This window comes from Lonchura striata, unplaced genomic scaffold (assembly GCF_046129695.1).
Source record: "Lonchura striata isolate bLonStr1 unplaced genomic scaffold, bLonStr1.mat Scaffold_149, whole genome shotgun sequence".
NCBI lineage: Eukaryota > Metazoa > Chordata > Aves > Passeriformes > Estrildidae > Lonchura > Lonchura striata.
In genome coordinates this window covers 232,782-260,071 of record NW_027461098.1, presented here as the reverse complement: position 1 = coordinate 260,071, position 27,290 = coordinate 232,782, and the positions used below count along the sequence as shown (strand labels likewise).

Below are 27,290 nucleotides of genomic sequence, written 5' to 3'. Positions count from 1 at the left end.
ATCCTACAATCCCACTCCAGTGTTTAATTCTGAATACTGCTATACTGCCCTGCCAGGATTAATTTGTTTTCCTGGATCCCAGATGCTTTGGAAAAGAGGGTTAATTATCTTGCTATAGCTGCTGGCTTCCTGGCACGTTCCTGCAGGACTCACTCCCTTGCATGAAGACCCACTCGGGCTGCAGCTGCTCCATGAACACCAGAGAAGGGAAAGTCAAATAAATTGTGCCAGAAATTAAGACCATGCTTCAGCAGCTGCAACAGTGAGGAGGAAGAGCAGGGAACCCATCTGAATTCATGTATGGCTCCAGCCCAGGGAGCTGGCTGGGGCAGGCCAGGCAGGAAGGCTTGGCACAGGGCAGATAAAGCTTTCTGAATACAAGAAAGGGGACTGAGGTTACTTACTTCAGAGAGCCATGGTCAAAGCACAGAAAAAGTAATCTAGTTGCATTAGGTTCCTCCACATCCTGTGAGAATTACAGTCCTTGAAGGAAGAAATCCTCTATTTTTAACAGGGAAAGACTATTATGCATTAGGAGACTAAACAGAACACAAATATGTTGCTCTTTTAACTTGATAATGCAGCTGTCTAGAAATGGATTGACCCTTTATCAAATCAGATACTTTAGCAGTAGAACTTGGGGGCCTCATCATCCCAAAAACCCTGAACACCTATTTGGTTCAGGTTATTTTTAGCTGACTCTGGTTCTAAGGAACTGTGGCACCCTAGAAACATCACATTATCACAGGAGTGAGCACATCTGATCATCCCTCCCCACAAGTGTCAATATTAATGGTGCAACTGAGAAGGTACTTGAATTTCACAACAAATCAGTCATGCAGCATACTTCTCTCTGACTGGTTAGACATAAAAATAAACATAAGCAGACAAAGAACCCTGGAATGGCTAAAAACCCACTGGTAGTTACAGATGTGGGAATGCAAGGTATTTCCAAAAAAAGGAACACAGAAAATAATCCCAAATATGTTTAAACACATCCCTGAGATGAAAAAAATAATTCAGCAAAAAGTGTTCATGTTCTCAGACCTCAATGCCTTATTTAACAGAAGAGACTGAATGTCTCCTGCTAAGCCACCAGCACATTCAAACAAGTTCAAGAGCTGTTCACAAGAAAACACACAGCAGGAAAAGGAGCAAGTTTCATTTAATTACAACAAAAAGGTTTCAGCCAGTAACAAGCCAGCTTGCCCCAAATATTATCCCTTTCTAAAAGACAGACTTAGTTACACCACGTCCAGTTGTATCATTCCTTTCACAAAGCAGGACACCCAAACACGACCTCCATGGTTTCTTTTAACTCTTCTCTTTCATCACCCTAGCAATACACTCTATCTTGCTGTGGTGGTATAGAAAGTCAAAAAACAACTCTTCACACCTCTTGCATATAAGGAAAAATAAATATAAACAAGAATTAGAGCATCATGAGAAGAGGGGCATATCTCCACCTCAACACATCTTTACCCCCAGTGAAAGATGATCAATTGGAAAAACAAACAATACATCACCAACAAACAAAACCCAACAAAACGAACAATGGGACAGACATGAAGATATTACATTGTGAATGACAGCTGCTTACAAGCAGGCAATGTGCATAGCAATGTTCAACGTTTCGCTTGTGTGACTTATGCAAAAGAGACAGGGGAAAACCCCTGCATTAAGAGACCCTGAAGGTTTAATTTTAATCTAACAAGTATGGTAATACCACTACCAAATGAGAGACAAACTTCACTCCCTCTGGAACAACTGATTCCCCACCTGTCCCACTGTTTGGGCTCTGTTTTAAAGAGCAAAATTAAAGGTGAACACAGACCTCATGTGTGGAAGAAGACCAACCTCATTCCTTCCTGAGGACAAGCATCCACTCTTGTGGGCCCACGAGAAAACATTTTATTTTAACAGCAAAACACCAACAAGAAATCTTTCCTGTTCTCCTGAAGACATTAATAAGATTATTATTTTGTGGAGAAAGAAGTTGGTACAATTCTTCAGTCTTCTCTCTTTTCTGCTTTACATGGCACAGGCTACTCATTTTGCACATGGGCCTTCTGGCTGCTATCCTGTCCTCTATGATACACAGAGAACCATGCTCCATTTGACCTGGGAAGACACAGGAAAGATGCCTTTCACCTGAACATCTTAGGCACTGAATGCTGTCATCCACAGATGCAAAACATTAAAGTGCATTTCTTTTTCTTTTTTTTTTTTTTTTTTAATTTAGTGAAACCAGAATGTTTTAAGGGTCACTCATCCCACACTGCAATTTGAAAACAGACTTTTTTTAATATTCAACTACAAACGACTTCTGGAACTACATTAACACAACCAGCAATGGAAATTGTAACAGGAGAAACAGGCTTCCACAGAACATTCAAGTTGATTGAAGAAAATGAGAGATTGGGAGATATTTTTTACAGTCAAAACACTAAGCAGCACAGAGCATTTCACCAGCAGCAAGATATGGCATGTGGACTTCTGTGCTGGAGCTGTCTAGAAGCAATTTCTGGGGAAAGAGCACTGAGGCTGAAAGAGTCTCAGCAGCGCCCCTAGAATGAAAGTTTCATTGCCACCCCAACGACAGGAGGCTGGGATGATTCCAAGCCCTGTGCTGAAAGACCTGCCAAAGAGCAGCTGGTTTCCAGTTCCCAGTTCAGACGTATTAACAGCCTGATGTGACTATCTAAAACACTTGTTACCTGAAGCATGAACAAAATGGAGGTAGACAGGGCAAAAATGAATCATTGTTGATGAGAAAAGCTGAAGGACATCTGACACATTTCCGCTTGTATGATGAGAAATGTTTGCCTTGAAATTAAGAATGGGGAAAATCCAGTCTGTATTGAAAGATGTGCAATGCCCACAGCCTGTAAACATCCTACAACATAATCTCTGCACTCTGCACAAATCATCTTTCATATAGGATGGATATAGATAAAATCCATAAAAACTGAACAAAGAACTTGTAGGAGAAAGCATAAAATAGCTGATAAAGTAACTTCTCTGCAATGACTAAGAACAGACCTGAAAGAAGCCCTCAGCAATCCACTGCAAATTCAGAACGAGGAACACACACAGAGCTTTGTTCAACTCCCAGCTCCCAGACCCCACTGCTTGGATTCCTCTTTCTGGGGGCTTAGCCCAAAAAAGACAACTCCAGTTCAAGATAGGTTTCAAAGTACTGGGACAGAACAAATTATCTTCTCCAAAGTGAAAGATTTCTCACCTCATGAATTTCACATCACATAGTCAGTTGCTCTACCTGAATCCCACTGAGATTACCTCATCTTAAACTACAGACAAGCCAAGACTATTCACTTGATGAATTCTTCCATGGTCACAATAGATGTTTAAGATAAATCTGAGAGAAGAAAACATTGAATTAACTGTCCATGTATGAAAGTATATGGTGGGGGGGCTTTCTTTTTGTTTTAACTATTTTTACCACCTTGGTTTCTATTGTGATCCATGTTGTCACCTCCCCATGACTTTTACCATTTAGTATTTATCATAACCACTGCTTTTAAAAAAGAGTCAAAAGGATATGTTAAACACCAAAGATTTAAGTTTAAATCATGGAAAATGAGGATGAACACATTGATACAGGCTTGAAATTTTAATTTTTAAAAGGCCCCTATGGTGGGACTAGCTGTAGATGGCATCATGCTAATGCAAATGGAAAATAGGGTTTTTTTAAAAAAAAAAAACAAACAAACCAACAAAACCACTTTAAGTATGAATTCTTACCATACATGTGTACATACTTAGTAATTTTCTACGTTAGCTCTGTTTGGAACTATAAATCAAGTCTGTACTACTAAAAGTTCAGTATGTGCAACATTGACCCGATCAAAGCATTTTATAAATACAAGCTTCTTTTTAGTATTGCAACATACTTTACTACTTAACATACTGAAAAACAAGTTCTACATTTAAAATTCTGCTGTAATAGTTCTATCTGCCAATTAAGACTACAAATGGAAAAATACTTGCTAATCTTTAACATTTTGAAAATGCAAATATATTTCATTTTTTGAAAAGAAACAATCTTGTTTATCCTACTGATGCTTCTTTAGACATTTGAAGATACTACACTAACAAAATACAAACTTTGTAGTAAGTTTACAACATGTACTTCTCAGAGGCAAAAATAAAAAAAATCTGGTTTGTATTTATGAAGGAACATCCATTTATTATAAAACAAGATAAAAGATATTAGAATTAAGTTGAAACAAGGCAACATTAGAACAACCACTTTAGAGCTTTGTGAATGAAGTGTAGTTTTTAACTTGCAAATCCAGGTGAACGTAGCTCTTAACATGCTGTCCTCTTCTCTATAAATGGGATGAAGTAGAAAAGCAAAGCTTCAAGGTGTAAGGGTTGGAGCCATCTGTGAGGAGACAACACAGAACACACCGTGGGCACAGCTCTCCTGCTGACCTGAACCTGGCAGTTCACCAGTTCTGTGTGTTGCACACTCACACCCCGCGGGGGGTTTGCCCTTTTCACATTGAAAGGGAAAGCTTTTCTGCTGTTACCAACTCTCCAAACAGAAGAAGCTGAAACTGTGAACAGAGTGTTACCCATACTATCTTCAAAAATATCCCGCCCCTAAGGTCCATTATTAACAAGGTGGACCAAAGGTGTGGGGGAATAGGAAAGATTTAACCTGTTAACACTTCACAAGGAGACAAACTCATAACAGTTAGGAGGAGGTAGTTTAAAATAATATTAGACGCTGGCCTGGATTCAATATTATGTCTGGGAACACCTGGAAAAATTCCATTTAATTCAGTAAACTGTCTTAATTGTTCAGTGCAGATCTGGCCTATTGTGTACTTGTTTAGCAGGTGAACTCACACCATTCTATTCTTGCTAGTTTGGAGCTAAATTCAGCTAAATTTCTAGTTTCAAAGGTAATGTGCTACAGGAGGACTAAACTGAGAGCAATGAGCTGAGTAATTTAAAGAATCCTCTGTTCAAGACATTGCAGATTTCTCTATATTTATTGTGAAAGAATCAGAGAAGGGTTTGGTTGGAAGGGATCATCTCATTGGATCATCCAGTTCCAACCTCCTGCCATGGGCAGGGATGCCACTCTCTAGACCAGGCTGCTCAGAGCCCCATTCAGCCTGGCCTTGAACACTTCCAGGGATGGGGCATCCACAGCTTCTCTGGGCAACCTGTGCCAGTGCCTCACCAGCCTCAGAGTCAAGAACATCTTCCTGACATCTAAAGCCTAAATCTCTCCGAGTTTAAAACCCTTACCCTTCTCCTATCACTATCTGCCCATGTCAAAAGTCACTCCCTCTTTTTACAAGCCGACTTTTAAAGCACTGAAACGCCACCCTAAGGTCATCCTGGAGCCTTCTCTTCTCCAAGCTGACCAACCCCAGCTCTCTCAGCCTTTCCTCATAGGAGAGATGCTCTAGCCCTCTGATCATTGTCGTGGCTACCAGAACCCTCAACTTCTCCACAGAAAAAAAAATCCAGCAGTAAGGAAAATTTACTTACTTGGGACTCTTATCTGGTAGTGATTAAGTACAGTGAGAGCTTCCACTGCATCTGTCTTACATTCCCATTCCAACAGACCAGACAGTGTTTTGGCAGAAGCTGTCAAAATGAGAAATAAAAATGGGAAGGAGGGGATCAATAATGTCTCCTGACAGTGGATACTCAGATCACAACTAGAATCAAGGAACTTCCCAAACAGGTCAAATTTTACTTACGTTTTGGGTCAAACACTTTGTATTTAATAAAGCTGAGAACTTCATGATCCTCACATAACTGTCACAAAAATAAAATAAGAGGTAAAACTCCAGCAAAAGTGCACATATAAACAAGTTAGCAAAAATTCCAAGTTCCTGGAAGAGACACACAAAAAGGAAGACTCCGACTTTTTAAGAGAGTTTGCAAGAATTTACGGCAAATTATTTTAAAAATATGTTTAGACTGGCAACTCTTTAGAATACCATTCTGTAGTTTGTAAAACAAGGCTCCTGTATCTATGATATCACTGCTATCTCCAGAAATGTATTTAAATAATAACAAGTTCTACTTTTTGACATTGCTACTCCAATACAGTAGCTCTGAAGCTGTTTGTACAAGGACACCACTTGGGAACCAGAGTTTGTTTTCAGAGAGAGTTGGAAAAATATATTTTATTGAACTGAAAAAGAACTCACTGAACTGTAAGCAATCTTGCCACTGCCTCCACTTAAATGAGGCCCAATATTGTATGTTTTAAGCATCCAGAGTTCATTTAGGATACCACTGTGCCAAGGGTCCCAGGTGCATGCCTGTCTCCATTCCAAAACATGCTAGCAGTCATTACTAGGCAGGGAGTCAGTAAATCCTTTGTGAGTTGTAGTCCTAACTTTCATGTATTTGGCTTTGTGTCTTTTCCTTTTCCTCCAAAAACCCCCCAAATTACTTTATTTTCAAATTTTCTTCTCACGTTAAATATAAACAAATAAAATTGAGACAGTAACTCCAGAATTATAAACATATCCAGATAGGCTAGAAATATATTTTAAGGAACAGCTCTCTTCCAGTGGCTCTGCTACAAGCCTCCCAGTTACTTGTTTTTAAAAGCAGCACCATGAAAAGCCAGGACAGAGCCCAGGGAGCACTGGATGTCAGTCCCTCCAAGTGCTTACCTTGACAAACGTTTCCTCAGTCACACACAGGGGAACATTGTAATAGTGCAGCACACAGGAGGGTGGCTGGATGATGTTCTTGGATGCTTGGCCAGCACTGGTGAAGCGATTGTTCTTACTCATGGCAAAATCCTTGTAACTACTCGTGCCATCCTCCAGTTCAAATATCTGGCTTGGAACTACTGAGTGCTGCTTGGAAACACTGGAATTTAGGGATAAAGTTTCTTAAATAATTGTGGCTATCATATTTTATCATATCATATTTATGACAGATTATTATTTTGCAGATTATTATCTAACTAGAAAAGAGCTGATGTTTCTTTATAATATTTTGAAATAAATGCAGTAAGAACAGGATGGGTTGGATTTGATACCTTCCTTGAAAAATGCAGAAAAAATGGATAAGACACATTAGGGAATACAATTTATCAGTGGCCAATCCATGTAATGACAATATGCTTTATGAATGTAAATAAATAAAATTATAAATAGTAATAAATCTTAGAGTTGTTTGGGTTAAAAGGGACCTTAACCTTAATCCTTAACCCTTCCAACCCCCCTGTCATGGGCAGGAACAGCTTCTACTAGAGCAGGTTGCTCAAATCCCCATCCAACCTGGCCTTGAACACTGCCAGGGATGGTGCATCCTCAGCTTCTCTGGGCAGCCTGTGCCAGTGCCTCACCAGCCTCACAGTAAAGAATTTCTTCCTAATATCTAACATAAATTAACCCTCCTTCAGTTGAAAACCAAAATAAACAGTTGCAAACTGGAAATCATAACTCCAACAACGATAACAGAGTACTGTGTTATTGTCCCTTTGAAACCTCATTCCATCTGCCCACTGGTGGACTATTAATCTGATAAAACATATTTACCAGACATTGAGTCTCTTTCCAAATAACTTGACATTATTGAGATGTGTGACCGCTCTTTCTACAGCATATTCATCACCCATTTCAACCAGTGCTGTGCCTGGAATAGTCTTCATAAATTTCACCTAAGACGGATAAGGTAAAAAAAATATATACATTGCAACAAAGAGCTCATCCAATAGTTTTATAAAACATTAGGATATATTTTTAGACAATCTCGGACGGGCTTTTTCCAAAGCATTTGAAAGAACTACAGCAGTTTCCAAGTTTCTAATCAGTTATGCCTTACCTTCTCAATGTTTCCATACAAGCAGAACAGGTTGAATACCCTTGAGCAGTTCATCTTGAGCTGATGCAACCCACTAACCATGACAACGGACCCAGAAGGATTCCCACCGTGCATGTAGGAGGAGGATGCCTGCGGCAAGGGATAAGCAACGAGCTCCGGAGTGTCCCGAGACCCCATGCGGTACCGGCTTGGCAAGGGCAGCAAAGGGCCATGGGAGCCTAAGGAGATCAGAGACCGTGGTTTTATGTTCTGTGAAATCCTGTTCACTGCCTAATCATGCATCAAAGCCCACATACGTAATGCATATCTAAAGGAGGGGTAAAAGGTTTTTCAGTGATTGCTGAAAAAAAGATATTCCAGTATTTACAAAAATCATTATCTTCCCTGAAGCATGCAAAATATTTGAACAAAAGTGTATCAGAGGAAATAATTAAAATCAACATTCAGAAATATTCCCATGTAGTTACAGAGCTACGTGACACCAAGAAAGAATATTACAAAGTCAGGAAAACAAACCAAATGGAGTGAGACAGAGGTCAGGAGATGACACAGCTCTTTTTCCCAGAGACATGAGATTAAGTCAGAAGCCTGCCTTTCAAAATGCTCATTTGGAAGAAACAGGAATACTTAAATCCCCACACTAATGCAAAATGAAGTAATCCTATTTTCCACTATAGATAAAGTTACAAGTTGAAATAGATAATGTCTTTTTTTCTTTCAGTGATGAGACACTACTAGTAAGCAATACCTCTGTTCACAGAAAATATCAGTATTACAGACCAAGGGGAGGATCCCTGTTTTTCTGAGACAAAAATAATGTGAAACTCACATAGCCAAGTATAAAAGGAACCTTCTGTCTTTTTTTTTCCCAGCAAAAAGCAGTAATGACAGGCAGAGAGTAGTATAGGAGGAGATGGACACATTACTTAAGGTAGAAAGATGTATCAAAAGAGTGAAAAAAGAACATCACTGAATCAAGATGGGACTTGTAAATGCTGGAGATTGGAAGAACCTTTGGAAGGAGTAGGTAGCATATCAACCTACATTGTAAAATACCATAAATACCTTTGAAAAGAAAGAGGCAAGAGAAATCACATTGCACCTGACAGCTGAGAGAGTAAATAACTAGAAAAATCACAGGTGACTGGAGACATTTGTTTCTCCACCCTGAGGTCTTCACTCAGCACAGGAAAGTGACAGCAGGTCTTGCCTTACAGAGAGCACTGGTAACAAACACAGTACTTGATAGCACTGATTCCAAAACATCATTCCTCTACAGTCACATAGCTGCACCTTTTCTGAATCACCTAAATTAGAAATGCAAATGCCAACAATTCATCGCTTTGCATACAAGAACATCAGAGCTCTCTGTTGTACCAAACCACTGATCACGCTATGTTGCCATCTTCTAGAAGAAAACTGCTTTCCCAATCCAGCTATCATTTTCTACCCATTGACATGGTGATGGCAACTGAAAGAAAACTTTCTTCTAAGAAATAAACCTGTAGAGCTGAATGCTTTGGGTGACAGGAAGAGGTGAGGCAATGAGTGCACATGGTTTCACTGAACCAGCAGTGTTTCAGAAGACTGTCAATCTGATAGCACTGCAGGTGAACTGCTCACGCTGAAGGGAAGAACCATAGCCAACCCAAGCATTGACTAAATATTTAGAATTCCACAGAGCATGTAAGAAATCATTACCAGCTGTCATCCCATGTTACTTACCATAGCCATCATGTCTAAAGGATGATGGGTGCTCTCCCAAAATAGCTTGTCTCTGCCGGCCCTTCCCTCTGTCTAACATGGGAAGGGAAAGAAATCAGTTTAGTATGCACAACCAGGCACTTGATTTCTCCAGTTAAGACACAAAGCTTCTAGTTAAGAAGTGAAAAAGTAATCTGAGTCCTTGTTAATTTTATAAACGATTTCTCATTCACTCTATGTCTAAAAATACAAGCTGTAGCCCTGGGACACCAAAATTAAAAGACTGCCATATGTATAACAAATTGCACTTAAGTTGACTGGGGGCAGTGGCCAATGAGGAGATGCAGACATTTAAAGTTCATGGAGATACTCAATAGTTCCTCTAAACAGACACCACACATTAGTATAGAAAACACCATACAGCAGGATTTACCCATGTGTCTCTTAAAACAAATTTGAAATGCAGTACTTTTGAAAGACAGTACCTGAATCATAATATTAGCTTCAACAGCAACACATTTTCAAAGTGGGCTTCTTTCAAGAAGTTTCAGCATAAGCCAACAACAACCTGTATTACATGGTTTCATAATCAGTAAACAGAGAGCATTACATTATGTGTACATATATATTTACAGAACACCTACTGATTTATGGGCATGCTGAAAGGATTGTACATTGTGGCATTATCAGCAGCACATAGCAGTTCAACTGAGGGAAAGTATCACTGAGTAATGCACTTAAACAACAGTCAATCCTTTAAGAAAACCCAGTTCTCTAGGATATAAAGTTAAGCAAGGGGTCTACATTAATGGAGGGAAGCAATTCCTCACAGCCAAAATTGTATTTTCCAATCAGATCCATGCTGCACGACAAAGAAAAAAAATCTAAACTTCCAGATTTCTTTGTGGTAAGCAACAATTCTTTTCTTACAATTACAAAAAAAAAAAAAATTAACATTGAAAAGATGGGGTAAGGCATTTATCAGTTTACAACAATTCTCAGGAAATTTAAATATGACTGCTGAAAACAGTAACTCCAGCCCAATGCAGTTGGAGGTATTTTCCCCAAAAACCAGGAACTATTTGATTACACAACAGTGGTAGATGAAAACACATGTGGCCCCTTCTGCTCAGGATTTTGAGGCCAGGTTCCAAGTCAGATATTTACTTTGGCAGTAAAATCTGAAGAGAGAGCAGTCCTGAACACTTTAAAACATATAGAAGAAAGATTACTGTCAAGTTTACTTTTCCACTCCCTTTTCAGGGTAACAGCTTTGGTTCTTGGCTCTAGAAAGCAAATGAGCAGTCAAATCAAGTATTTTGAGCATTTAAACTGTACAAAGTAATCATCTTTCAGAAAAATCAGTTTTGTAATTCCAATCTGTGGAACTAATGCTTTAAAGCTACCCACAGTAAAATATCGTCAAGAATCATATTCTTCAAATAAATAATTCTGTTAGAAAAGTTTGACAAATACTTCCTCCTCATGGTGGTGCAAGTGTCTCCTTGCCCCATGCTTATTCCTTCCTTGTACAAAGCCCCTGGATTGTGCCAGTACAAATACTTGTGTAAACAAGCACTGAAATACAAGAACAGACCTGTGTTTAAAACAATTCTGAAAGGAAAGGTTCTTTATGATCTTGTTTAAGCTTGGGTTCCTTGATTTTTAGATTTGTTTGTACATTGGGTCCTTGAGTCACTGAGCAACCTGGTATTACCACCAAAAGAAACGCTCCAAATGACAGTTTGAAATTTCTGGCTAAAAGCCAGTAGAACACTAAGTCAGGTGGGTTTATTTCATTCAATCTAATGCAATATGACTTCATAGCAGAAGGCATTTGTTAGAAAGTTTGCTTTAGTGGAGAAAGACTATGAGCAATTTATTACCATAAAGAACTAAAGACAGTTCTTGAAAGAAATCATTAGTAAAATGCATTTCCTTCCTTACATTTGAAGGGCAGGTGTGAAAATCTGAAAGGATTTATTGGCCTGTCTGTCCTTGGAATGAAATTCCCTTGGGATAAGATCTTTGCTGCAGTGAGAGCCCTACAGCTCAGGTCACACTATGTTCAAAACCCAAATAGTGCTGTTGCAAGAGTGAGCTGAAGGACAAATATATAAACTCTTTCAAAGAAAACCCCAACTCTGGGATTACTTTATGAGCAAAACTGCTCTAGGTACCTATTTTCTCAAGTACATTTTACTGTTCATTCAACAATTTATATTCCCATTGTCCACATAAATTAATGTGGATCATAGTAAATGAAAAACCATACTACATACAGTATGTAATGATTGCGATATATATATATATAAAATACAAGTCTATTTTTTTCCTCTTATGTGTAATAGGGCGCTTATGTATAGAGAATAGAGACAGTAATAAAAGAAAAACAAAAGAGCAGAATTCTTGAAAAGAGCAAGCCACACCTATCCTAAGTTTTTCATTTTCCACTGTTGCTCAAGTTGGGGGAAGTTTCCATTCATACAGTCATATGTCTCTGCAGACCAATTACATAATGCATTTATATGCACAGTGTTACAAGTCAGCCTCCAAACATTGCAATGATCAAAAGATACAAAGGTCAAATTAATTCCTTTCAATTTTTCAAATTCAAACCTTTAGATTTTTTTCCTTGTCCTTGAGTTCCTTCAGAATTAATTTGCTTTGACTCAAGAATTTGAGAAAAATATTGAATCCAAACAGAAATAGTCATAATCTACAAGCTGCAACCAATACTGTAGCTCCCTTGTTAACTTTTTACAAGAACTTCATAATGAAAAGCCAAGCCCTAAGTTTTTAGTTGTACAACAGTTTCACAAGCCCAGTGTCTCTGCAGAATTACTCTCAAGTGAAAATCTCTTGAGACAGCCAAAGCCCTGGTTCTTGTGTAGCCTTTGATAAGTAGATACTCTATCTTGGTCACATTGTCTTCACTTTTCTAACTTTACATTGAACATATTATTGTACATAGGTTACTGAACACTGCACTCAAGAGTTACAAATTTTTGGTTATTTTTAAATAAACAATTAACAGGAGTTAGGCTAGACAGGAGTTTGACTGTACATATATAATCATAGTTTCTACTGACATGAGTTAAGCTGTGAGAATTTTTACAGCTGAGTACTTAAGAGACAATATGCCTGTACCAATTATGAATCTCCCTATTTTATTACTTAAGTATAGCTGAAGGGACTTATTGGTATTGCACTGCTCAGTTCCAACTATCTGCATTATAAGGATTGAACTTCCCTACTACTAAACAGTATTTACATTGTTAAGTCTGAATGCAACTCTCATATACAGCAAGTAATAAATAGATTACAATGTCAATGATATCAACAAGAGGTTCTTAATTTTGTAGGTTCTTGATTTTTCAGTGGTAATTTTAAGGGAAAAAAGACCAGCATACATACAAACTTGAACAGAATGGGTACAGTCTATCATGTTATTCATCCCACACAAATCTGAAGTACTGAAAAGGTCCTCCTTTACAAACTTGTGGTGGTGGTGCATGCAGTATGCAGACAAGGTGAACTGCAAGTCTGAGGTTTTCAGAGGGTTTTTTTGTTTGTTTGGGTTTGTTTTTTTTTTTTTTGCTGATGCCGATGTGGTGCATGATGAAGTGTAGAGTCAGCCTGCTGAAGTCCTCTATCCTTCTTAATGCCTTGTCCAACATAGGGGAAAGGAGTCCTTTCGAAGGAGAAGCAGTGTGCAAGTTTGTAGTTTATATGGAATAGTCTGTGCCAGGTTTCCTCTCCTCCAAAGAGAGAGAGCTGCTTGGAGAAATGCAAGTCCTTGAGAACTGCGAAGGTGCTTGGAGGTGTGGGCTCCTTGTCGCACTAAGTGGCTCAAGCACACGGCAGTAGGGGGCACTAGGGCTCAGGGTGAATTCCCTGCGCTGGCACAGCCTCCAGCAGCACTGGCCTGCTTTGGAAGGACTGCGGCCACAGCCTGACACGTGTGAAGGGCTGGCATTAGTACAGTCAAACAGCTACCGTGAGAACGGATCACAACCTACCTCGGCGGCCCAGATATGGCTTAGTGTAGTCCCAGCTATCGTTGTCGTTCCTAATGACATTAAGTCGAGTTGGCTGTTCAAATAAAGTAAAAGTGAAAGAGGTTAAGCCTTGATTATATGCATTTTTCTGGAGTAAAATTAAAAGAGAAGGTCCAAGCATTACCCTTGCATATTCAATTTTTAATGTGCAGCATCCTGCATAGATATCTGCTCCATTGAGCGCAGCCTTTGCCTTCTGGGCACAAAACACCGATTCAAACATACACATCATGTTAAGGATCTTTTCCCCCAGGTATCTCATTCATGTACCTTTTATCTGATAGGGCCTTTTTACTTTTGTATCCTGCAGGTATTTCACTACTGTATGCACTACAAGAACTCCACAGAGACTTATGACAGTAGTTACTTTACATCAAAAAGGATTAAGTGTACACCCTTTATAGCTCATTAGGCAAAACCCCCCACATAACAAAAAGAGAGACTTGGAGTGAACAAATACTCATCTTGCCTCAAAAAAATACAACAGGCAGAGGCATGTACCTGGCTCCAAGTTATTTTATATACCCCTCATGCTCCAAGATTAGTTTTGTGATTAGCAGAAAAATGTGCCTGAGCCTTGGCACATCACAACCCATTACCTCACTCATACTCAATAATATGTGGTGTCAGAAAGCCAGAACTTTGCAGCAGAACAGACCTTGCACACCATTATTTATTTAGTGATATTATTTGGTGACATTTTAGAAAAAGTCCAAAACAGAATGTGCCATGGTTTTATCCCATTCCTGCAGCCCAGCTACTTCCAAAGTGACACAGGTTCACTGTGTAACTTAAAAATTAGCAAAGTTAAGTTTCTCAGACCTATAAGAAACTGACACTGGCCAGAATTGCAGAAGTAATGGGTACTTCAAGTAGCATTTATATTTAAGCAAATTTTGAAGTTTTCAGATAAGGCTTTTATTGAAGCTCACTTTCCTTGCCACCCCCAACTGTTTACCTTGCTACTGGCATTATTTCACTCACATTTGTGAGTTTTCTTTCAATTGCTGGCTGTTTCATTTTCAATACAAGGCATGTTGCAGAATTTAATTCAGAAGACATAACTGAGTTTCTGAGTGTCTGCAGGACCCTCCCCACAACTTCCCAAATCTCTCATAAGATGAGAGAATATTATCCCCAAGAATAATCCCCAATTGTGCAAGTCATCTGATCTGACAATTCAATTTATGACAAACTTAACACATACAGTAAGTCAAATTATTGTCTGTTAGGACACAGTTTAAGTTTTCTACATATATAAATAGCAATTAGTTTGACTTAATAGAAGTTAGGTAGTTCCCTTTGCCTGGAAAATAATCAATGCAGCCATCACATTGGTAGCACCTGAAATCACAAAGTAATGCAAAATAATTTGGCAAATTTTGTCCAGATAACAGCTAAAAAATTGATGTAAATAAAGCTTTAGAAGAGGGCTGTCAGAGTTTCATTAATTAAGGCTTAATCATATCAGCCTTTGGACTTCACAAACCACAGCAACACACAACAATTCTGAACATTCAATCCAAGAACAACTGCAAATAGAGTAAACAGTAGGATAATAGAGCAGGGAATTTCTTCAACACATAATGCCCAAGAATCAAGGTCAAGGATGCCTAAGTTCATCTTTGCTTTATAAAGTCAAAACAGTAAGACAAGCAGTACATACTGGGACTATTTCACAAGAGTCTGAAGAAGACAAACTGCACCTATGCAATCCCTTACCCATTTCTTGAGTATCAACACAAGCAGAAGCCATGAGACTTGTGTATAAAGGTGCATATAAGGGGTTGTCAAATCTATGACATAATTCATGTCTGCAAATATTAGGCCTGAGGGACTATAAACATGATTATCAACCACTGTTGACAATGCCATTTTCCTAAAAAGATGAAATGTGCAAGAACTACTTTGTCTTATAGAATTATAAAAATCAGAAGTTACCATGTCTTAGACAGAAATGAAGAAATAATTTGGCCTCAAAATCACATGGTATTTTTCTTACATTTGCATGTTAAACCCATTTGGCGTCAAGAACCTATAGAAAAAAAAAAAATCACACTCAAAAAGGATATTCAACCATGGCTTGTATTCCATTTCTCTTGAATATAACAATGCGCTGAACTTTTCCAACAGGGTTGCACACAGTGTATAAAACATCCTAAGGAAGAAGGAAAAAAAAATTTAGTCAGATGTGAAATTCCAAACACTTTTGGTCCACAGAACATTTTCTTGCAGTGATATTTAAATGCCAAAGAGCAAAGAAAAGGCTTGTTAACTTTCCATTTCTTATTTTCCCCTCTAAAACTAATACAGTCATGACTGGATTTTTCAGTCATATCAATCATGATCCATTTTTATGCATCAGTATACTACAGGCAATGAAATCTGAAATACAGGAAAAGACTTCCATAAGAAGTACTCATGCAAATACTGGTCTAACAAGTATCTTCAACTGTGTTAAAACCCAATAACTGCATCCATGTCTCAAGCTCAGCTGCCTTTGAAGCACCGCCCTGCAGCAGTTCTACCACAGCAGAGACAAAGTGACACTTGTCATTGTAACACATTTCATAGGTTTCAAGCAGCTGAGCTTGTGTTCTTTTTCAGAGACTAACCAGGAACAGTTCAAAATGTAAACTTAGCTCATCAAAATGAGAATGTCAACAGTTTTCATTCAACTGAAACAAGTGGGTGCTATGCTGCTTCCTTTCTTTTTATCTAAAGCAAATACCTCCAAAATGATCATTCCAAGATCTTGGTGTACATCCTCAGGTTTATTTGGGGGGCAAGAGGGAGAAGTGGCAAAGGAAGTAGGTATAATATTTATTATACCTACTATACCATATATAAATATTATGTTTTGCAGAGTAGAGGAGTAATTGGGAGGCAAAGGAGTAGGGGGCATGTGGATTTCTTAAAACTAAGACACAGCCCACACAGCCTGAACCCATAAAAAATAAGACCTGTGAGATTTACAGCACATTTGGCACCACAAAAGGCTGCCCACCATCTTTCCTGTTTCAGAGAAAAGCTTCCTAGAAACTTTCTAGCTCCAGGTGACATTAATTTTCATATGACTTTCCTTCACAATTTATCCCTCAAAAAATTTCTTCACAGCGACTTAATTAAAATCAAAAAAATTGTCTTTAAAACTATAAGGTCTACTCCAAACCCTATCAGTGTCATTAGCCAGCAGTCACACACAGAGCTGAATTTTTTCATTCTCTTTCATAATTCAGCTACTTTATATTACCAAATCAATCAAGTGGTTCACAGACACATTAATGAGGGCTATTTATTAAGAATTTAAGCACTCATATTATATATGTACTAGAATATCATAATTCAGTTACCAAGGTACACCTCACCTTCCTCATGCATGTGGAAAGTCTCTGAACACACAAATCTCTGAAAACGTTCTGCCCACAGGTAAGGAAACAAGGAAACTGAACTTCAAAGACCTACATATGACATAACGGGCAAAACTTTTCAAAACACCAACACCCCTATCACACAGGGATGAAAAGCAATCAGGAATTGAATACAGTTTATTTGCTCTTCTTGCCCATTGCTGTTACATCCCTCAAAAAAACATCACAATTGTAATTTTAAAACAATATTGCTTCTGCCACAAGATGCCTTTGAATGGACCAGTCTCCCCAAAAACTCGATCTTGTTTTTAAAGTAAAGCTCTTAAAAACTTTACAACAGTTTACTGCAGATAATCAGACTTATCACTTAAAACTGATTGCAATTTTTCATCTCTTTTTTAAAATTTAGCTCAAACTTAAGAAGTGTTGAAAAGCAATAGGTAGTATTGGGCTTTGTGCCTTTTTTTTTTTTTTTTTTTTTGAGGGGGAAGGATGTTTTGTTGATTTTTGTTTTGTTTTGTTGGGGGTGGGTTTGTTAAATAATGCAGAGTTGGTGTGAGGCATTCTTAAATTAACTAGTTTTTAACCCACCGGACAAGTGCAAAATTTGTATTTTTCTCACGACATTTTCAGCTGTTATGGGCACAGCTGCTCTCCCCAGTTGCTGTGACCACACTGCCTTCAATGAGCTGTGCTGCTTGCCAGCAATTCTGGAAATCTGCCTGCTCCTAGCACTCATTTGTATATGCTAAAAAACCAGCTGGGGGCAGTGGGAAGGAAGAGGTTAGGGGTGGGTTGTTTGTTTTTAAAAGGGAGCTACTGTGCCAGAGGCTTCATCCTCAGAATTCCCATGGAATTCTCCTAGCCCAGAACCAGGCTTCTTCTCCCAGTTTCTTCAAGCATTCACCTTTAACTTAGAAGTTCATGCAAGGCAAATTTAAAATGCATGAATGAAACAGTTTTCAAAATATGTATTACAGTCACGTGCAAAGAATACGTTAACTCAGTCAGTGGATTTGTTCACACAGCTCAGAGCAGGTTTGTTTTTAAACACTAAAAAGCAACTCCCACCATGGCGTGCTTTTCTATAAAGAGAATTGACAGGAAAAATAAAATTCATCACTCACTGATGAATCAACAGACAAAAAGCTATCAATACTCTCAAGACAATGAAGCAGATAGCATGATGTGGAACTGACTATGTGAGGTAATTTCAGGAATACTAAGTTGCAGTCAATTTGCTCTCATAATGTACAGCACGTTAAATAAAATGTAATGCTCACATTAAGTTACTTGGTTCCACACACCCCAAACACTTTGATTGACCCATACCATTCTACATCCCTAAGAAAATGGACTCATACTTGTATCATAGTACACAATTTCAGATTTTTTCCTTAAATATTTCTGTTCAATTTAACATCTACTATAAAATCTCCTATGAAAAATATATGCATTTAATGCATGATAAAATGTAAATGCTTAAATAACAACAACAACAAAACCCTTTGTCATAAAAAAACATGTACATGTGCCATTAATAAATGGCAATAAATTAGGATGCCACTGTATAAATGGTACAACCTGAAATACTTAAAAGGAAAATATGGTGGCCTATAAAAGTGAGGAAGATTCCAACAAACTGATTGATCATCAGAAGATAAAGGTTTCACCTTTCCACAAAGAAAATACTTAAGAAGGGCTGCAATAAAATAACCCTTCCCTACTGGAAAAAGTCCTTGCTCTTTAAACATACACCACTCAGAGCCTAAAGGCTCAATAACAATCTTGATGTTGTGGCAATGCATCTGAAAATACTCCACAAGCATGCAGCAACTTAAATATTTCAAAATCTTCACTTCCGAAGTCTCCAAATGTATTGCAAAATACCTGTATGAGACTGAACCATCTTGAAAAACCTTGATTTAAGAACATGTTGTGTTACCTATGTGAATATACAAAAGAACAAACAAAAGAAGACAAAACATACCACAGTAATTGGGTAGAGAGGGTTCTGAATTGACAGCAGGAGAACTTTATTCCCGCCAGATGGGTCATCGGTGTTCCCTGGCCGGGTGATCCTCTTGCTTGTGGAGTAATTGAAGAAGGCCTGCTGCCCAGCAATGTACACAGGTTCATCTGCTGCAAAGGTCACACATTTCTTTGCACTCTCCACGTTTTCAAACTCCACCAGAGCCTGGCGCTTGAACGGCATCATCATGACATAGCTGGGGAGGGAAACAGCACACTAAGGTTTCCTGCTCACTCAGAACAACACCGGCGCCCACGATGGTCATTTATGGCGTGTTTTTCCCCAGACAACTCCTAACAAAGACATACCATATGGTTCCAAACTTCTCAAGAGCTTCCACGAGATCTGCTTCCACAACAGATTCACACAGCCCTCGGACATGGACGACAGGAGAAACAGAGACTTTGTGATGACTTCCCCCAGCATCCTAGCAACAAAATGACATTTTAAAATTCAACACAGAGCAAGGAACACTCCTATCATGAATTAAAATTAAATACTTGGTAGACGCTACATTGGATCCAGAAGCAGCCATCTAAATGCACAATCTAAGCATGTGTTAAATAATTTAACTTTTCTTTCCAAACGGATTGCCGAGTTCAGTTGCTGAAGTCTACATAAAATAAAAATCTTTTCAGATTTAATTAATCTGTTTGCACACACAGGATTTTACTTGTATTAAAAAAAAAGCAGCCATTTAACACTGATTGAAATACAGGAGGTCTTACACTCATCCTATTCATTAGGAGCATAAAAAAAAAAAAATTAGGACATGTCCAACAGCTGAAATATTTCTAACACTCTGCTTGCTGATGCTGGTTTTTTTTTTTTTTTTTTTTTTTTTTATTGAGACAGGCTGAGAGAATAAAAAAGCAAGAACAAACGAGGGCCATCCCTCATTGTAAACTGAACACAAATTGAGATTTTCCAGTGCTCCACAATGCAAAAAAAAAGAAAATGCCAGCTCTGGATTATGGTTGAAATAAACCCAACCTCCCTTATAATTCTGAACACACATGTTTTTAAAAAGTCCCAATTTCCATACATATGGGGCTCTTTTCACCCCAGGGCTGATTGCTATGAATGGATCCAGACATCATACATTAGCACACAGAATTCCCACCATAAATATTTCTTAGAGCTACTTTCAGGCTCAATTATGTGGAACTGAAGAATTGGGGTTATAATCAGCTCGTATTTCCATGAAAACCCTGAAGTAAGGTTGACATTTACCTTAAATATTCTAGGACATGGAGGGCAAAAATAAAAAAAAAAAAAGAAAAAAGATAAGCCAAAAAAGAGAGATCATTAATTATCGCTAATATTTTTTTAATAAAGGGCACACTAAAATATACTGCAAATACGCAGCACCCAAATTTCATATTTGTAACAGCAGTGTGAAATTGATGTACTCAAATCTAGTGACAACATCAATGTGTTCCATCTAACAGATCAAGTCAAGTTGATTTTTCACTTAAGCAGCAGCACAGCATCTTCTAGAACTTGAGAGATATTCTCATTTGTAGCACAAAGGAGCATTGAGCTCCTGTAATTAAGTAACCACAATGCTTGCAACTACTGTTAGACATTCCTCTCTTCTCTGTCCATTTGAACTACAGATGCCAGGAAAAAACACATTCCAGATAACTACAAATTGAGTCTTGTGTGTTTAACTCCTGTGGTTCCATGTACAGTTCTCACTGAACAATTATAGATTTCCTTCTTTAAATAAGGAATTGACCATCCTGTTTTAATCAAAAGCCAGCACTTCAGGCTTCCTCACATGTCAGAACAATCAGCTGTGTAATATGTTAGGCTTACCTTACATTTTATTTGTTTGCAGTACAAAAGCATTTTAAGAGGCAACACATTGCTTTGAATAAGAACTGTGGCAATGCTGGGAAAACACCACTGGTGATATTTGTATAAGTTAACTTGTATCCTGAATCAATCAGCTCCTGTGTACAGCAGGAGCAGTGATCAAAGTAGTCACAAAAGGTTAATACTTTGAACTGCAAATGCTTAGGCAATTGCAGAAGGAACAGAACCACAGAGAGATTTTATTTTCAGCTTATATGTTCTTAACCCACATACACACTTTTCAAAGCTGAAAAAAAGCACCTGAGGAAATCTTCAAGAGAAAGCTAACAATAACTACCACTTTTTCCTGCAAACCCTATTACTCTAAGATGTTGAAATTACAGGCACCTTTACTTTACTTACAGTCTACAGAACAATCAAAACCGATTACATCAATTATTCATTGCCCTGCATACTTGCTACTATATTAAGACCCCAGTTAGTGCCAGGGAGATGCATTTCCTTTTAGGTTTTTTTAATATACTTGAGAAATCCCATCCAATATTATTTCTGTCTAATCACATGGTGAATATAAGCAATGATTTGCTCATTGAAGCAGACTCACCACAAGGAATAGTTACCAGCAACTTAGTACTTGCTACTCACTACCTTTTTGAACTAATATCTCCATAAATCACATCAAGCTTTTCAGAGAATGGATACTCAGAAGAGTATTTTGCTCTCCCCCCCCTTCCCAGCTCAAACTTTTAGTTAAGTTTCAGTTCATGCTTCTTTGTTATGCACATTCCTTTGTATTTTTATCTACTAGCAAGTATTAGTAGATGCAAATCTTTCTAATAGTACAAATTCTCTCAAAAATTAAGACTTTTTCACCTTCGAATGCATTATCCATGAGTTACATGAACATGTACAGGTGTCTGCAATTCTGCAGAGTATCAACAAATACAAATTTTGCTTTCTGTTATCATTAAAGCAACATTTAGCTTTCCAATCCCAATTTCCTTCTCCCAAAACATCATACAGAAGGTGTTCTTTTAGCAAGATTTAGCAAGATATTTAGAAAGAACAAAAAAACTGCCATTATAGCAACCTGATCAGAAGTTTGAGAAGCATGGAATAAAGAAAACCCCAAAGAACTCCCCTAAAACAAAGACAGTAAAACAACCCACCCACCCCCATAAAAAAAACCCCAAACACAAGTGATATCTCAGCCACCTGCCATGATCTTGAGGACTTACCTACAGGGAATTTCAGAACCACTTTTATTCACATAAAACCACTGAGGTGGCCAAATTAGAGGGTCTCTGCTTTACTCCAATAGCCTCCAGCCAGTAGCAGTGAACAGCAGCACAAGAGCCAAGTACAAATCAGCCCCCTCAAACTGCTGCTCACAGAGCACATGGGCTGGTGAGGGGTGGGGACACGTGCCACAGGTAGATACTTGGGTGCAAGGAAAGTCTTCACAAAGAATACTATTGCCAAACAAGTTCTGCAGCTACAAAGCTGCAGTATCAAACAAATCTAGAATGACCCTGGATTTCCTCTAGGAGAAATAAAACCACGAGACCACATGAAAAATCAAATGCATCTGCAGAGTGTAAAGTGTGCAGCTAAGGTCAGAACATTCACAGCTCATCCAACTGCCGCTGGAATTTCTCCCCAGAGAAGAACAATGCAGGATTTGGACCAAGATCTCACAGCTACTGTATCTTGAAAGCTATATGTGCTGCAGTTGGCATGCAGACAAATGTTACATCAAAGCATCTGCTCACACACTGACTAACAGCCACCAGTATTTCTCTGCCTACAAAGGAGTCTTTCAGTAACTCAGCTCCCATGAGAACACAAAAGCCCCATGCAAAACTCCAACACCACACTTGCACTCCACCTATGTACTGTACCATTAATATATATCTTAAGGGGATTTGAAAGCTCATAAACGATTTCTTGAGGAATCATTAGGCTGGACAGAAAATGTAGTTAATTTAAATAGATAATGGAACAGACTTCCTGCTCAAGACCAGTAACAAGGACAGAAAAGGTTTTCCCCAAAAAAGAAACCAGGAGCATAAAAATCCTTACCCTGAAACGAAGCTGAGGCACAAAGGGAAGCACTGACATATCCAAGCAGATGAAGTACAAACAAGTGACTTCACATACCTAAGACTGCAACAGAAGCAGCTTCAAAGAACAGCTGTGGCATTTTAACATCCATTTTTTGGTGACCTACATACCTCTTGACAACATTTGAAACATATCAATAGTTTCTTGCCAACTAACTACAGTTTGCCATTCCAAAAAGAAAGAAAGTCAACATGGGCTGTAGGAAGATGCCTGTCTTGCTCATCAACTCCAATTAGAATTTTCTCACCAAGTGTTTGCACAAAAATGTGTCCTTTATCCTTTCTCCAGTCAGTATCCTCATATTAGCTCATATTACCTTTTTTTGAGCATCTGCTTGTCTTTCACTATTTACCTCCTCCATCTCTCTTTTCTCCCCTCACTGCAAAAGGATGGCATTTCTCCTTCATATTCCCTCTGCCAAGTACCTAAATATACTCTTATTTAGTTTCTCACCTTTCAGATTACCTTATTAACTCTCAACTTTCTCCTCTCTCTGCATCCCTCTTAACTGGTCTGTAATTTGTTTTACAACACAACAGAACTGGTGGTGTGTGGGGGAAGTATCTCAGAAGAACCAAACAGACAAGACTAAATTATGGATCCACAGCAGTGGAAGAATGTATCAGTTTTGTATACCCTGGATTTGTGCTTTTTCAGTTGTTGGTTGGTTTAGGGGCCTGGGGAGCAGGGCTATGAAGAAGAATGGGGTTAAAATTAATCACACCCCATACCCTGGAAGGTTACCTGACAATTGAGTTCTGTATTGGATGAGGACTTCAAGTATCATTTCTCTTTGTTTAATGCATCTCTACCACTGTGTCTTTTCAATGATTCCAACTGCTACAGAAAGAATACCCTCCCACTATGACCCCTTCTGACCTGAAATGGCCAGGTATTTGGAACATATCATTGCCCCAAGTCTCTTTCAACTGAAACAGTATATTGTGTTTTCCTCTCTGCTCATGACAATCTGAATATGCTTAAAAATATGTAAGTAAATAAATTAAACCAAGCAAACACCATCCCAAAACAAAACCCTACACAACACAATATCATCAGGAAATTTGGCCTGAGACACTGGAAGAAGAACCAGCCTAAAGACAATGTTTTGGGTTTTCTTTTTTGAAGGAGGACAAAGGAGGGCAGATGATTTACATTTACTCAAAACCAGCTTCTAGGATGGAGTTCATTGAAGAAATGGACAAGTCACTGCAAAACAGGTGAAGATCAGAACTCATTGCATTTAGCTGCTGTTACCACACTGCCTGTGTTAGACATGAAGCAACTGAGTTGCAAGGAGAGCTGCTTTCCATTTAGCACCCAGGAGGTTTCAACAGAGTGGCTGAGAAGCTGCAAGATCACATCCCTGTTTTACCTTGCAGCAGCTGATAGCTCTGTTTTGTGCATTCAGACACCACATCTCACTTCCCCAACTGTAAGAACAAGGATAACAGATCTTCCTGACTTCACAAGAATGCTTAGGAGTAGGTATGTCAGAGACAGTGAGGGAAGAGAATGCTACAGGTGCTATAAGTATGACATTAATCCATAAAACCAGCATTTAAAGGAGGGAAAGGTGAGCTGAAAGGCCCTCAAAATTTCCTTAAACACAGCTCTCAGCCCACATTATCCCAGTGTCCTGACCCTCTGCTACACTGGAATTCTGATTCCTCTGACAGGGCTTCACCACCACTCAACACTGCTTCTGTAATGGTCATTCTTCCAAATCACTCTCTCCTACTGAATACTTCTGCAGGAACACATCTTGCTCCTTCCCTGGTCAACATCCTGGTCTGTTCCTGGCTCTCTTGGCCCCACAGCCTGGAGATGATCCATAAAGGAGAGGATACACCTCTGGTTTATGAGAAGTGTCCCCACAAGTAAGAAACAGAGGAAAACAAAGAGCAAAATAAATGCTGGATTCCTTCTGGGTCTTACACAGAGATTTCTAGGCACCTTTTTCAAACAATCAAGTCAAAACAAACCCCACAACAAAAGACACAAAACAGAACAAAAAAAATAGAGGCATGAAGGGCTTCTTCAGCCAAATGCAATAATCCCAGCACAGGAAACTACCACAATAATAAATAATCCCTGATCCCACCAACCTGCCAGAGGAGTCCTAGCACAAAAGAGCTTTTATACAAGGGCATATATCCCATATGAGCGTACAGTTCACTGATATTTTGGTACATATGTGAAGGAAAAAAAAAAAAAATTAAAAAACCCAAACACCCAACAAATCATAAGGCTGCCAGACTCATTTCATTCTTTACCCTGATCATCCATTTCTTATCATCATGTCATGATCATTTCCCATTTCTCCTCCTAATTCCTCATTCACTATAGTTCCTCCTACTTATGTTTCTGCTCTCTTCTGAGGACTCCAGGACACTTACATTTCTTCCCTCCTCTCAGCCTACCTTCATCTTGTATGTCTCAACGACATACAACTTTTATAAGCTGAGAACATTTCCCTGCAGAGGGATGAATAAGATACGTTACAGAATCCATAAGTTTCCTGCACAAACTTTACAGATAACTTAAGCAAGTAAAAGGATTATTTCCGCACTGGCCTTTAAGACAGAGCACATTACTGAGTCTTGACTGCAACAGAGATGATACTCTGTCACAAGAAACTTGAGAGTAAAAACAATTCTCTCCGGAAATTTATTTTGTTACAATTTTTCAGGAAACTTTTGTAATAATGTGCTGTTTTGGGCTGGGGTAAGATTAATTTTCTCCACAGTAGTATGGGCTGTATTTTGGATACTTGTTCGAAACAGTGTTGATAATACAGAGGTTTTCCTTTGTGCTGAGCAAGAATCAAGGCTTTCTCTGGTTCTCCTGCAGGTCCACATGTCAGCACAGCCAAGACAGTCACCCCAGGTGATCCAAGGGATATCCAAGGGATATCCCAGACCCTATGAAATCCCACTCAGCATATAAAGCAGGGAAAGAAGAAAGGAGAGCAGAATTTTCCTCACTTGTACCCTTTTGATTCCCTCCCCCATCAGCCCGGGCAGGAGTCATTTGTGCAGTGCTTGGTTGCAGGAGAGGGTTAAACCACAACAAATTTACCAGGCACCTTCTCTTGCAATAGATTTAACTGATGGAGAAATGGTAACAGCAAATGCTCCCTCATTAACTCATCCCTGTGACAAGCAAGTTCATATCAACAAATCACAAAAGGGGTATTCCAAATTTCAAGCTTTGACATTAAATCAATATTTTCTTGACTTGGCTTATTCAAGCAAGAAAGAGAGCGAGCCATCAAGGAAAAAAACGGTCGCAATCAGACAGACAATTAGTTAGATAAGGAATCAAACAGTAGACAGAAAAGTCTCTTATGTGTCAAGGACTACCTTGATACTTAGATGCAAATTCACGAGAAAAAGGTACGTAGCAGGGAAAAAAAAAAGTGAACCATGGTGCTCATAGTCGTGTCTGTGAGGTAGGGAGAAAGAAGAATTAGAAATTAATTTTAAAAGGAGGCAATGGTTTAAGACCAGCCTTATCTCCGCGTGGTGCCAGACACAAAGGTGGAAGGGAGGATGAAAGAAACCCTCGGCCGCGGCTCCATCCCCCGCCGCCGCCCGCTCGGTGTTTCTATAGTGACGCTCAGCAACAGGGCCGGCACAAAACTTGCGCTGGCGACAGCCCGGCAGGCACCCGGCTGCCCGCGGAGCCCAGAGCCACATCCCTCAGCCCACCCGCCCTCGGGTGCCGGCCAGCCCGTGCCCGGGGCGCCGCGGAACGAGCGCACGCCGGCGGCGGGCAGCGCGGAGCGGAGCCGGGAGCCGGCCCCGAGCCCCGCCATTCCCACCCCGCCGGAAGCGCCTCCATGCCCGGGAAGCGGCAGAGGGCCCCGGCGCCGGGAAGGCCTGGCGGCCGCGGGAGCCCCCGCCGCTCCCCGAGCGCGGCTCCTGCCCCGGCAGCGGCGGCGGTCGCGGTAAGGGCGGGGCGGGTCCCCTCCCCCTGCCGGCAGCCTGAGGGGAGCCGCCCCCCGCCCGCCGGCCCCGCGTCCCTCACCCCGCCCGAGAAGCCGCCGCCGCGCGATGCGGGGGGCTTGTCCCGCCGGCCGTCGCTCTCCTCCGCGCCGCTGTACTCGATCTCGCCTTCCTCGGCAGTGGCGCTGGGCTTCAGCCGCTTGGCCTGGCTCTCGTAGGCGCCGTCTTCCTCCTCCTCTTCCTCCTCGTACCGCTCTCCGGACGACGGCGATGACATGTCTGTGGGAGGGAAGGGCGGCCGGCGCGGGAGGCGACGCGGGAGCGCGGACGGAGCCGGCGGCAGCACCGAGCCCGAGCGATGCTCTATGTGCCGGCCCCCGCACGTGAC

At 39.8% G+C, this 27,290-nt stretch overlaps 1 protein-coding gene across 3 annotated transcripts; it reads right to left on the bottom strand.

Annotated features, from left to right (window-relative positions):
- Positions 1-1,148: 1,148 nt before the first annotated feature.
- Positions 1,149-27,290, bottom strand: HNRNPLL (heterogeneous nuclear ribonucleoprotein L like). Of its 3 annotated transcripts, XM_077790630.1 has the most exons (14): positions 26,779-26,813; positions 26,318-26,399; positions 19,316-19,434; positions 18,966-19,203; positions 15,677-15,762; positions 13,729-13,825; positions 13,566-13,638; positions 9,565-9,636; positions 7,840-8,057; positions 7,554-7,675; positions 6,678-6,879; positions 5,748-5,805; positions 5,533-5,631; positions 1,149-4,408 (listed from the first exon to the last, which is right to left on the bottom strand). In XM_077790630.1, exons 1-14 carry the CDS (start codon positions 26,796-26,798, stop codon positions 4,353-4,355), a joined length of 1,542 nt encoding a protein of 513 aa, XP_077646756.1. In that variant the 5' UTR covers positions 26,799-26,813; the 3' UTR covers positions 1,149-4,352. The 3 variants fall into 3 exon arrangements, with proteins under 3 accessions (XP_077646756.1, XP_021394274.1, XP_031360061.2); XM_021538599.2 differs by lacking the exons at positions 26,318-26,399; positions 26,779-26,813 and adding an exon at positions 26,985-27,290; XM_031504201.2 differs by lacking the exon at positions 26,779-26,813 and having other exon boundaries at positions 26,318-26,684.